Source organism: Capsicum annuum, chromosome 11 (assembly GCF_002878395.1).
Source record: "Capsicum annuum cultivar UCD-10X-F1 chromosome 11, UCD10Xv1.1, whole genome shotgun sequence".
Classification (NCBI taxonomy): domain Eukaryota; kingdom Viridiplantae; phylum Streptophyta; class Magnoliopsida; order Solanales; family Solanaceae; genus Capsicum; species Capsicum annuum.
Window position 1 is genome coordinate 91,002,521 of NC_061121.1, and position 14,253 is coordinate 91,016,773.

The 14,253-nt window shown below is 30.1% G+C and overlaps 1 protein-coding gene across 3 annotated transcripts; it reads left to right on the forward strand.

Moving 5' to 3' along the window:
- Nucleotides 1-7,770: 7,770 nt before the first annotated feature.
- On the forward strand, nt 7,771-12,568 carry LOC107847668 (lipoxygenase 6, chloroplastic). Of its 3 annotated transcripts, XM_016692060.2 has the most exons (9): nt 7,771-8,268; nt 8,904-9,181; nt 9,277-9,514; nt 9,606-9,932; nt 10,101-10,186; nt 10,268-10,375; nt 10,466-10,767; nt 11,177-11,443; nt 11,585-12,568. In XM_016692060.2, the coding sequence occupies exons 1-9, from the start codon at nt 7,887-7,889 to the stop codon at nt 12,342-12,344; spliced, it is 2,748 nt and encodes a 915-aa protein (XP_016547546.1). In that variant the 5' UTR covers nt 7,771-7,886; the 3' UTR covers nt 12,345-12,568. The 3 variants fall into 3 exon arrangements, with proteins under 3 accessions (XP_016547546.1, XP_016547545.1, XP_047254796.1); XM_016692059.2 differs by having other exon boundaries at nt 10,268-10,767; XM_047398840.1 differs by lacking the exon at nt 9,606-9,932.
- The last annotated feature ends 1,685 nt before the right edge of the window (nt 12,569-14,253 follow it).

Below are 14,253 nucleotides of genomic sequence, written 5' to 3' on the forward strand. Positions count from 1 at the left end.
ATAAAAAATGAGAAATAAAATCTGACAATAATATATGCCCAGATCTACCAAGAAGCTTAATAAACACTAAAAATATAGCAGAAAAAGAAATAATCATAGGAGTTAGAAAAATGAAAATAGAATTTGAAATAAAGGAAGAAATGCAAAAAACAGACATAATATTAGGAATTAAATGGCTAGAACAAGTAAAACCATACAATATAGAACGTACACAATTATCTATAACATATAATAGGGAAAGATTATTCCTAAGAAGAGCTCTAACATGATATGAAAATATATGTATTAATGAAGATAGTAGTAGAAGGATATTATAGTAGATTTATACGCCTATGATAGATACAGGAGCATAAGCTAATTTATGTAGATATAATTGTTTACCAAAAAGTAAATTGGATAAATTAAAGACACCAATAATAGTTCAAAAATTTAATAACGAAGGAAGCTTAATTACTTATAAAGCTAAGAATGTAAAAACACAAGTATGGGATAAAATATTAACAATAGAAGAAATCTATAATTATGAGCTAACATCAAAAGATATACTTTTGGGAATGCCGTTTTTAGATAAATTATACCCACATATAATAACTAGAACAGATTGGTGATTTACAACACCATGTAAACAGAAAGTAAGAGCAAAAAGAGTTATTAATAAAATAAGAAAGAAAACTGATTGGATAAAAGAAAATGAAAAAATTACACAAAAATTAGAAAATATAAAAAATATTGAAGATACAATAGAACTGGTCGTATTTTCAATAAATAAAAAGGAAATAACTATATTTTCAATAAATAAGATAGAAATAATTAAGAAAAAATTAGAACAATTATATAGTGAAGATCCATTAAAAGGATGGGGAAAACATAAAACCACTATAAAATTGAATTAATAGATAAAAATAGCATAATAACCTAGAAACTATTAACATATAATTTTGATGATTTAAAAGAATTTAAAATGCATATAGAAGAATTATTAGAAAAACAATATATACAAAAAAGTAATAGTAAACATAATAGCCCAACATTTATAGTAAATAAACATAGTGAACAAAAAAGAGGAAAAAGTAGGATGGTTATTGATTATAGAAATTTAAATGCAAAAACAATGACTTATAATTACCTAATACCAATTAAGATATTAAAAATAAGACAAATACAAGGATATAATTATTTTAGTAAATTTGATTATAAATCAGGATTTTACCATTTAAAATTAGAAGAAGAATCTAAGGAATTAACTGCATTTACGGTACCACAAGAATTTTATGAATGGAATGTACTACCATTTGGATATAAAAATGCACCAGGTAGATAACAACATTTTATGAATAGTTATTTTAAACAACTACCTAATTGTATAGTATACATAGATGATATACTATTATATACAAAAACTAAACAAGAATATTGAAAATTATTAGAACACTTTACAGATATAATAGAAAAATCAGGAATAAGTTTAAGTGAGAAGAAAACAGAAATTATGAAAAATCAGATAGAATTTTTTGGAATACAAATAGATAAAAGTGGAGTAAAAATGCAACAACATATAGTACAAAAAATAATAAATTCAAAAGAAGAATTAGATACAAAAAAGAAATTACAATCATTTTTAGGATTAGTAAACCAAGTAAGAGAATATATACCAAAATTAGCAGAAAATCTAAAGCCCCTCCAAAAAAAATTAAAAAAGGATGTAAAATATAATTATAACGAAGAAGATAAAAAACAAGTTCAGAAAATAAAAATACTTTGTAAAGAATTACCAAAATTACAATTTCCAGATGAAAATAGAAAATTTATATATATAGTAGAAGCAGATGCTAGTGATTGTAGTTATGGAGGAGTACTTAAATATATATATGAAGAAGAAAAATTAGAACATCATTGTAGATACTACTCAGGTACGTTTAATGAAACAGAAATAAAATGAAAAATAAATAGAAAAGCATTATGCTCATTATATAAATGTTTATTAGCATTTGAGCCATATATTGTATATAACAAGTTTATTGTACGAACAGATCATACACTGGTACGCTGGTGGTTAACAAAGAAAATACAAAATTCAGTTACAACAAAAGAGATTCAGAGACTAGTCTTGAATATATTAAATTTTACATTTACAATTGAAGTAATTAGTACTAACAAAAATGTTATTGCAGACTACATATCAAGACAAAGCTACACGAACTGATATAATAGAAGATGATGCTTTAGAAAAGATATTCAAAACCCTAACTATGCTTTTAATGAAAGTGGACAGTATGGGTAATGAAATAGAAAAGCTAAAGACTAATGAAGATAAACTGAAGTCTATAGCTACAAATCAGATAACTCAGCAGTGCGCAGAGCTATATCGATCGAAAGACATTAAAATTTCAGAGCTAGAAGGAGACGTTGGGGCACTGCTTAAAACCCATAACGTTTACCAATTTACTTTTGCAGGTACAAGTAAAGGAGTTAGGAAAAACACAAATATGAACCTAAACAAGCTATTTGATAAATCATATATTCCAAATACATCAAAAGATCCCATGTTTATACCCCCACAAATTACCACATACCGAGATAGTTTAAATCAAGACAAAAAGACCTACAACTACACAGCCCTAACATATATAGAAAATATCTACAATGTACAAACTTTTTTAAATACTAACCCCAGAGCTATAAACATCCAAGAACCAAATACAAACTATATAACCCAAAGATTGATCGGATACAATAAGCTAATTGCTTTACCTAAAACCAAACCAAGTCTAATTAAAACTTGTTATGACTATGGACTACTCAGTACTGTATATATCTCTGACGAAAATGAGATATCCACTATACCGGAAATATATGAAGCATTTAGTATTTTTAAAAGAATAACCAAAGGTACCTTATTTTTTATAAAAATTTACACGGCACCAGCAGAGATATTATATGATGAAGTTAAAAAACCCATACAAGTTGTAAAGATAGAAATGACATGAGATATGATTATACCACAAGATATTATTCCACAACCAGAAATATCTAGAATTGAGATACCAAAATTTTATTCGAATAAGAGGATTATCGGACTATCTACAATTTTGCAAGAGCTAGCAAACACATACCGCAACTAAAATTCCATATGGAGTTATTATTCAATAAATCATTACTAATATATTTAAATTCAAAGGAATTACGAGAAACAGATATGGAAACTATTAGGCAATGAATTCTGACGTTGCTCAAACCAGAGACGGAACCTATCGCCAGAGCTATCAGAGAAAAATTTATTTCAGAAGAATTATTAACCATATATTGCAAGACAATTGGACATAAATATCTAGATTATAAATGTTCAAAATGTAATGGAGGAGACAATGATATCCCAGAAGTTCAGCTAGAATAGAAGAAAAATCAACCAAGAAGATAAGAACGCCAACTGGAAGATACAAGATAAGAAGCAATAATGGAGATATGGAAAAGCAGCAGATACGACAAAGAGAAGATATCAACGGAGTAATAATAGAAAACAAGCTATTAAATTGTGAAAACGACATGTAAACTTTCACAATTTGCTTTACGTAAATTATTGGAATCTTATGTATAGGTTTTTGACTGTTATTAGTCTAGGAATTAATAACTTTTGTCTTATTAGAAGACTTTTGTAAAATAAAGTAGATAAGGTAGATAATTTTTTAAAAGACTTTTTAGAAACGTGTAAAAATAGGAATACTCTTGTAAAGTTTTAGTCTATAAATAAGATGAACCGAAGGCATTGCACGGCAAATCTTCATGAGTTGAAGCACAAATACTCTCTCTTATCCATAACAAATATTTTGCTTAGTTATTAAAAAAAAGGTATATTTCAATGAAAAAGTTATGGAGGAACAAAGCTTAGAAATATCAAACCTACCCGAACAGGTATATGTATTTATAATTATGAATAGTTAAATTTATAATTCCCAATAATCATGGTATGATAAAATAAATTCATGTTAGTTACTTTATAGTAGAATTATTCGAAGAATAATATGTTAAGAAGTTTATTAGCAAAGTGGAAAAGGAGAAAAATCCCTAAGAACTATGTCATCCTAAAGGTGAAACCAATGAGGCAAGAAGCCGTGATGGGGAGTAACCAGAGTAGAGGCGCTGTTTAAGGGAAAAGTATCCAAATTGCCATGCTAATAGTGACCAAAGAACATGTTATTTAAGAATAATCTAGTATATAGTAATCTAAGATGACCATATTTTGTTATGTATATGATTGAAGGAAATATTTTGAAAATAGCAATTTTATGAAAATGAATAATTATTTATCTGATGTAATGGTATATAAATTTAAAATACTTATTTTGTATATGATTAAGGATATAGGAATAATAGATATAAGAAAAATCATATTAGAAAAAATATTCGGTAAAGATTATATAGCTAGAATAAATTACATACCACATATACCTAATTACTCTTATAAATACTTACGTACACATCAACTATGATAAATCACATATATCTAGGATTTTGGAAAAAAGATATGAAAAATATACAATTAGTAGAAAAACAAATGAAAACAAATTTAGACAAATACATGGAAACTAACGATATAAAATATATAGAATTCCTTAATGAAAATATGCAAGAATTACTTAGACTAAAACAAACAACTAGAAAATATTATGAAAAAGCATTTAATCGAACTTAAATGACAAATGATATTAAAATAATTGTTTTATATATACTTAGAAATATAGAAATTATAGACATAAAGAAAATAATATGGGAAAAATTACAAGATTATGAAGAGGAAGAATTATTAAACAGTATAGAAAACTTACACATATATTATGAACATCAATATTACTTAGATTCAGATGGATACTATTCAGAATAAATAAATGATAGAATATATAAAAAAAATAGAGAAACGCAAAATTGGATATATAGAAGTTAATTACAGAAATCAACTTGAAATAGAAAAAAGACCACTAGAAGAAAAATTACTTAAAATGAAATTAACCTTAGAAAGAGAAGATACAGATAATGATTTATTTAATACATACGAAAAATTATTTAATACAGATGGAAAATTACCTATACATGAACAACAAATACTAGTTAATCAGATAAAGAACATAAACCTACGCATTGAATATAGCAAAGTTAGAATAAAATACTACACAGAAATTGCTAAACTTTCAATAGGATAAAATAATAAACTACATAAATTAATGAATACATCTTACGAAAAGAATAAATCATTAAAAGATATTGAAACTAAACTATATAGTTTATACCTAGAATACAAAAGATTATATAGTACTAACGAAGATCCTAAAACATTAGATAATTTAATTACGATAATATCCAACTTAGAATATGAATTAATAAAACATCTTAAGTCAAGAAGATAAAAATGAAAATTAAACCAACCAATAATATACACGAAATAATCTACTTAAAAATAAATACTTATTACTTAATAACTATTTATTTCCTAGTAAAGTTACCGCGCCTAATCCGCACCCCCTACAATTCATGTAATTTTTTTGAAATATATAACATATTAAATTGTTTTAAGATATTTTAAGTTATTAACAATTATAATTTATAATACTTTTTATGTAATTTTATAATAATATATGCTACTCTCTTTGTCTGAAGTTTTGTGTCGATGATAGCCAATTATATTTTTTAAAATAATTTAAATTTTCTATCATTGTGATTTATGATATTTTTTTCTATTTCAACTTATGTGACACAATGTTTAAATGACCATAATAATTAATTAGGGGTGATATAGTAAAATATAATTATTATTATTTATTATTTATTATTTATTATTTTTATTATGTGTATGTGTTGATTCACGAAGAATTTGGAAACATTTAGAAATGTATTAAATGTTACAAATGTTAATAATCTATTTGGTGCTTCTTGATTTCTCTACATTTATTTCTTGTGTGTTTTTACTCTTTTTCCCTTTGAGTATATGTAGTAATTTTTTTTTTTTTTAAATATGATGAAAATTTTTATTCATAGTATATATATATATATATATATATATATATATATATATAGTAATTGCATGAGAGGTGGTCGAAACCACCTCTTCTATATAATAGAAATATAATATAATAGAAATAGAAATATATATATAGTAATTGCATGAAAGGTGGTCGAAACCACCTCTTCTATAAAATAGAAATATATATATATATATATATATATATATATATATATATATATATATATATAGTAAAATCGGGGATTCAATATTATTAATTTTTCAATACATAAGTGACTTATAATAATTAATTGCGGGCGATACATTAAAATCACGATTGAAGCAACAGAAATCAGTTAATTTTTAATTTTTTTTGTTAATTATTGTTATTTACAGTACTTTTTATTTCATTTTCAAATAATATATGTTGCTTTATATCTTCTTCTGTCCCGTCTCAATTTATGTGGCACTAATATAATTTTGGTAGTCAATCAAATATTTTATGTTGACATATCATTTTGTTATTCGTATTTTTCTAATACATAAATGACTTATAATAAGGAGTGATATAGTAAAATCATCGTTCGAAAGACGAAAATTTAATTTAAAACATTAAGAGTAAATTTCGCATTTTATGTCTATTTTATTTTTTATTAAATTTTATTTGTTTTCTTAATACCTAGATGACTCATAATAATTAATTATGAGTGATTGATTATGTTATTACTGTAAAAATTAATATAATTTTATCATATCCGATAGTAATCATCGATAATTCACCGAAATAGTATATTAATTAAATACGGGATGCTATATTTGCATATGCAAAATATGATATTATTAAATATTATTGGATAGCGCATTATATTTATCTTTTACAATAATAAAATTTTACTATATATTTTTCTTTATTTCTTTTTAACTTGATACATATTGACCCAACACAAATTCTAAGAAAATATTCATTAGAAATTTATTTTATTAAATTAAATTTATTAATTTTGTACTTTAAAAGTTTAAAGTTAAGTTTAAATATTAGTATTTCTATATAAGAAAAAAATAATTTTAAAATTTAACTTTACTAAAATAAATAAATAAATAAAAAGATTATTTTTCTATATAAAAGTCAATTACTTCTTTAGAGGTAGTGGTATGGACTGCGTACATTCTACCCTCCTCAGACCCCACTAGGCGGGAATATATTGGGTTTTGTTGTTGTTGTTATTGTATTTAGTTGCAATTAATTAAGATAATTTTTTATTTTGTCATGATTTATGGTGTACCGATAAAATTTTGAGAGTTGAATAGAACTTTTATCTATTTTTAAAAAATTATTTTAACTTATTACTTATTGTGGTTTATAATAATTTTTATGTAATTATCAAATAATATATTTACTCCTTGTGTCCCAATTTATGTGGTTTCGATATAATTTTGAGAATCAACTAAAATTTTTATATATCTTTTAAATATTTCAAGTTGTTAATTATTATGATTTGCAATATTTTTTCTTTTATCTCAATTTATATGGTATTGTTAAAATAATGAGAGTCAATAAAATTTCTATATGTCCTTAAAATATTTTAAGTTATTAATTATTGTGGTTTGTGATAACAAATTAGTTTTAAACGTGATAATCAATTAAATAAAAAAAAAAATTCTTCTAATATGTAGTTATAGTTAATTAATATAAATTAATAAAATATATTAAATATTTAAACTATTATAATAAAATAAGAAAATTATTATATATTAAGACATAATATATATAATTAAGTGAACGTGGAGGAATCTTTTTGGTAATTGCACGGTGGAAACCACCACTTCTGGACAATAGAAATAAGTTTCTTTGATCAACTTCTAGTCTTTAAATTTTGTTGGTCCAATCATTCGAATGATGTTTACAGCTCAACCAAGATCCACTCCACTTAGTTCAGAAATCCAACATGTCTTCACCGTCCGCTCACCTGTGGAGATCATGACAACAAGGAGGAAAATCAGTAGTCAGATTAGTAGATTTAAAGTTAAAGCTGTGATTCAAAGTGGGAATGAGGAGAAGAAGAAGACAGTGGAAAGTGGAAAGTTGGTGGAGAAATCTGGAGAAGAGAGTAATGGGTTTTCTGGAAAAGGGGTGAGAGATGTGAAAGCAGTGATCACTTTGAGGAAGAAGATGAAGGAGAAAATCAGTGAAAAGATTGAAGATCAGTGGGTATCTTTAATGAATGGGATTGGAAGGGGAATCTTGATTCAGCTCATTAGTCAAGACATTGATCCTGGTTCGCTTTCAAATCTCAACTAGTTTTTACTCTTTTTACTATTTAATTGGGGGTAGGGGAAGGGGATGTACGAGGTGGGGGATTGCACCCTCACCACCAAAGTGAAATTCAGGTAGCAAATCAACTAACTGAGCTACTAAAATTCTCCTATTTTTTATACATATAACAGATGTTGAAGGAACCACTTCGTCTAGTTCTTGTGTTTACTTCTTTCGATTTTGAAAGGCTCCATAACTGCAAATAATCTCATTAGTTAGCTATGGAACTATGGTAAATTATTATACATTCTGACTGATTCAATAACTTAACCATGATAAGTTAATATAGTTTGGTGAAAAATGGAACACACGTTGTGCGGATATATATTGTCATTCATTATTTTTGTGCCCTTTTCCCTCAACTGTTTTACGTTTCTTACTGTTTAGCACTTCTGTGCCTTTTTAGTTCATTTGTCTTGTTTTCTGTTGTGAAAAACTTGATTAGCAACATAGTCTGTTGCAGACTTAGTTCATGACGATACCATTTATTGCGACTGGTGGAATGGACCATAGAATATCAACTTCATTCCACAGGACACTTTTATTCGAGTAGTATTCTGAGGTTAACGAAGTACTATAACGTTTTTCTACTCACAGTTACCAAGTCGGGAAAGTATGCGGAGTCTTATGTGAGGGGCTGGTTTTCCAAGCCTTCTGATCATCCATATATAGTTGAATATGCTGCCAATTTCACTGTACCACACGATTTTGGATGCCCTGGAGCAATCATTATTACCAATCTCCTTGACAAAGAGATACACTTGGTGCAGATTGTTGTTCATGGCTTTAATGAAGGCCCTTTATTCTTTAGTGTTAATACATGGATTCATTCTCAGAAAGATAGTCCAGAGAGTAGAATTATCTTCCAAAATCAGGTAAGCGACATACTTTCTAATGATTTTACTTTTCATTTTCATAAGCAAAGCAGATACTTGTGCTTGATCAAGGATGCCGCTGCATTTTATAACAGGCATATCTCCCATCTCAAACACCACCTGGCATCAAGGATCTTCGACGTGAAGACTTGTTGAGCATTCGTGGCAATGGGAAAGGCGAGAGGAAGCTACATGAACGAGTCTATGATTATGACGTTTACAATGATTTAGGCAATCCTGATAAAAGTGAGGATCTTGCTAGACCTCTGATAGGTGGCCAAGAGAGACCTTATCCTAGGCGCTGTCGGACTGGTAGAGGTCCAACTAAGAAAGGTACTGAAGAGTATATTTTTCATTTAGGTTTGCCACTCCAATTCTGCTACATTCTTTTGCCGACTTTTTCTTGATCTTTGGATGCCGACAGATCCACTTGCAGAGCGTAGAATAGAGAAACCTCATCCAGTTTATGTCCCTAGAGATGAAACTTTTGAAGAAATTAAGCAAAATACTTTTTCTGCTGGAAGGTTGAAAGCTCTATTACATAACCTGGTACCACTAATTGCGGCTACATTGTCAAGCTCAGACATTCCCTTTACAAACTTCACAGACATAGATAAGCTGTATAACGATGGGTTTGTCTTGAATGATGATAAAGATTTAAAGAAGAATAAATTTCTTTCTGATACTTTGGATAAAGTATTTTCTGTCAGCAAAAGGTTGCTCAAGTACGAGATTCCTGCTATAATCAAACGTAAGCACACACATCTACTTTTTGACTGATATATGTTTTACCTCTATCATCTAGCATTGTTGAAAGTTGAAACTTGAGGAGTTCTGTCTACCATCCTATAATTTCTTTCCGACATTGCTTCTGGAGTGATATTTCATGCACTCTGCATCTTTCTGGTTTGTCTTGCAGGGGATAGATTTGCGTGGCTGCGAGATAATGAGTTCTCCCGACAAGCTTTAGCAGGGGTTAACCCTGTGAACATTGAACTTTTGAGGGTAATTTTTAATTATTATTTTTGTACCAAATGAATTATAAGCTTTCTTTAGATGTTCATTAAGCTTGTGGATATTTAACAGGAATTTCCAATTGTTAGCAAGCTAGATCCAGCTGTTTATGGCCCCCCTGATTCAGCTGTTACCAGGGATCTTATAGAACAGGAGCTTAATGGACTGAGTGTTGAAAAGGTAATGATCCTTTTCCAAAGTATTTATTTTGGGAAATCTAGCTTTGGTGTGTTTCTACACCTAAAATTTCATCTCAAATTTTCTATTCAGGCTATTGAAGAAAAGAGATTGTTTATACTTGATTATCATGACATGCTTTTGCCATTTATTGGGAAGATGAACTCCTTGCTAGGGAGAAAAGCTTATGCATCAAGAACACTTTTCTTTTACACATCCAGAGGTGTTTTAAAGCCAATTATCATTGAACTTTCACTGCCTCCTACACCTTCTTCACCTAGGAACAAGCGTATATTCTCCCACGGACATGATGCAACCAATCACTGGATCTGGAATCTAGCCAAAGCACATGTTTGTTCAAATGATGCCGGCATCCATCAGTTGGTGAACCATTGGTAAGCTTAGAACCCTTCTCTTTTTTTTCTTTTAATGTTTTTCATGTATACATGAAGGGGAGCCTTGAAGTAACTGGTAAAGTTGCTGCCATATGACCAGGAGGTCATAGGTTCAAGCCTTGGAAATAGTCTCTAGCAGAAATGCAAGGTAAGGCTGCATACAATACACCCTTGTGGTGGGGCCCTTCCCCCGACCCTGCGCATAGCAGGAGCTTTAGTGCACCGGGTTGCCCTTTATTTTTCTTGTAAACATTTCTGCGTAGATTTCTTCCAATGTTAGTTCTCAGTGTGCTTTCATAAATTTAATAATCTTCTACTTTGGTGGAACCTTGGCCTTGGCATTGACCATTCTTTAGCTTTGACCCAATCAGTCAGGAACCTCACTGTGCATGTAAAATAAAATTCTCAGGTTAAGGACTCATGCTTGTATGGAACCATATATCATTGCAACTCATAGGCATCTTAGCTCAATGCACCCAATTTACAAGCTACTTCACCCTCATATGCGCTACACACTGGAAATCAATGCGCTTGCAAGGCAGAGTTTGATAAATGGGGGTGGAGTTATTGAAGCATGTTTTAGCCCTGGAAAATATTCAATGGAAATAAGCTCTGCAGCTTACAAGAGTATGTGGCAGTTTGATATGGAAGCGCTGCCTGCAGATTTAATAAGAAGGTAAAAATCTCAAGCATGACACCTCTTTAAACCTTGAACTATAACTATTTGCCTTGTACTCTCAAGCTCAGATTAAGCTTATTGTTTCATCCGATTATTGCAACTTTTCAACTAATAATTAAAATTTTGACTTCTTTTAAGGGGAATGGCTGTAGAGGATCCATCGATGCCTTTGGGGGTGAAACTTGTGATTGAAGACTACCCTTATGCAGCGGACGGCCTTCTCATATGGTCTGCCATAAAAGAATATGTCGAGTCCTATGTTGAGCACTACTACTCCGAGCCTAATTCTGTCACGTCTGATGTTGAGCTCCAGGGCTGGTGGAATGAGATCAAGAACAAGGGACACCCCGATAAGAAAAATGAGCCTTGGTGGCCAAAGCTTGTTACCAAAGAAGACTTGTCTGGCATACTCACCACAATGATCTGGATTGCCTCAGGCCAACATGCAGCAATTAACTTTGGGCAGTACCCTTTTGGAGGTTATGTACCTAACCGTCCTACTCTTATGCGAAAGCTCATCCCACATGAAGATGATCCCAGCTATGAGAACTTTATTCTTCACCCTGAGTACACTTTTCTGGCATCTTTGCCTACTCAACTTCAAGCTACTAAAGTGATGGCTGTTCAAGATACCTTGTCGACTCATTCAGCTGATGAGGAATACATGTGTCAGTTGCACGAAATTCAAAGATTCTCTATATATGATCATGAAGTTTTGAAGGTTTTTGAAAGATTCAGTGCCAAATTAAAGGAGATAGAAAATACCATCAACCAAAGAAACAAGGATATCCGTCTTAAAAACCGAAGTGGTGCTGGTGTTCCTCCATATGAACTGCTGCTACCTACCTCTGGTCCTGGCGTTACCTGTCGTGGTATTCCCAACAGCATCTCAATCTGACATGCTCATGTGCTCACTGTATAATTTATGTCTTCAATGGTTATGATTTGTCATAGATCATCTGGAACTTGGCAGCATGCAATTTGTAGTTATATATTCCTTTTTTAACACTAGTAGACTAGAAGAATTATTTTGCAGATCTTGCAGCATAATATATTGAGGGCTTTAAACTGGAGAGAAGCAGTGTAATTAGAAAATAACATTGAGCTGTCTTTCGAAGAAGATACGCGGGACCAAAGACTTGTAAATAATAGCATGAACTATTATTTACAGCAAACTTAACCAGCTTCCTACTGTGATTTGGAATCCGAGATTATCTTCATCGTCTGTGCATCTGCGCATCCCACGAGTAAACTTCATTTCCCGTCTTCAAAACGATCTGCAGAGTCGCTGGATGAAGCCGAAAAATCACTAGCTTTCGCTAGGAGGACGGACAATAATGTTTTGACATGACACTTATTTACTGAGACTAATATAATTAAATAATTAAACTTGTTATAAATTTGGTCATTAAAATTTGAGTTCAACTATACCATCCAAATATAGTACCTAAAGAAAAATTTAAGTTTAGACCGTGAAAAAGAATCAAAATATGGGCCCACAACGGTTTACTTAGTGTGAACTTTAAAAATGTATAGAATGATTTTTGAATTTTGTGATTGTTTAAATATATATATATATATAATGTATCAAAATGTCATTTAATCTTGTGACCTGTTATGTGGGAAGTAATTATTAAAGATTTTCCAGAAAAAAAATAATTTATAAAACGGACTAAAAAGAAAAAGTAATACAAACATATTGTTATAAAACAATAAGAAAAAAGAAGAAGAGTAGAGAGACAAGAGAGAGTGATTCTTATTTCTTCTCTTGAGGGATGAGAAATCATCTTGATTGTAAATACAATGAACACAACCTTCTATTTATAGGAAAAATTTACTCCTAGTCTGAGTAAAAGACGGATGCTTCAAATCCTAATAGATATTAAAGTAGATCTTGATAGACATTTACTATAATATAAATACATTTATAACACTCCCCCTTGAATATCTAATTGGTAGATAATGTGTCTCGTTAAAACCTTACTAGAAAAAACCCAGTAGAAAAAAAATCTAGTGAAGAAAAAAGAGTACACATCTCTAATAATACACATTTCGATTGCCTCATTAAAAACCTTATAAGGAAAACCCAGTGGGACAAAACCCCGTAAGGAAAAAAGAGTACAACGCGTATTAACTCCCCCTAATGAGAACATCCTTGACCTTTGCACCTCGATCTTGTGCAACATCTTCTTGAAAGTTGCAATTGAAGAAGATTTGGTGAATAAATCAATCGCATTGTCAGTTGAACGAATCTGTTGCATGTTAATATCACCATTCTTTTGTAGCTCATGCATGTAGAAAAGTTTTGACAAAATGTGCTTCGTTCTATCTCCATTTATGAATCCTCCCTTAAGATGTGCTATGTATGCTGAATTATTTCTGTATAAAATTGTGGATAGATTGTCATATTTCCCACCATATTTTTCTCGAATGAGATGTATCATGGACCTCAACCATACACATTCTCGGCTTGCTTTATGAATAGCTATTATCTCAGCATGATTCGATGAAGTGGCTACGATAGACTACTTTGTACATCTTTAAAATATGGCAGTACCACCACATATGAACACATAGCCTATTTGAGACCGAGCTTTATGCGGGTCAGATAAGTACCCAACATCAGCATGACCAATAAGATCGGGACTGCAATCTTTAGAATAAAATAAGCTCATGTGTTTTATCCTATTTTGATGTCTCATAGTTAGAGCAGAAATATACCTTGCTAACAAATTGACTGAAAAGGCTATGAGCTTTGTAGTATTTGCAAGGTACATGAGTGTATCAATTGTATTAAGATATGGTAC

Bases quoted from the DNA above. Each gene is read 5' to 3' on its own strand.
- LOC107847668 (XM_016692059.2), top strand. From the start codon at position 7,887: ATGATGTTTACAGCTCAACCAAGATCCACTCCACTTAGTTCAGAAATC. The intron at 10,187-10,267 runs GTAATTTTTAAT...GATATTTAACAG, and splicing joins TGAACATTGAACTTTTGAGG to GAATTTCCAATTGTTAGCAA. The intron at 11,444-11,584 runs GTAAAAATCTCA...ACTTCTTTTAAG, and splicing joins CCTGCAGATTTAATAAGAAG to GGGAATGGCTGTAGAGGATC.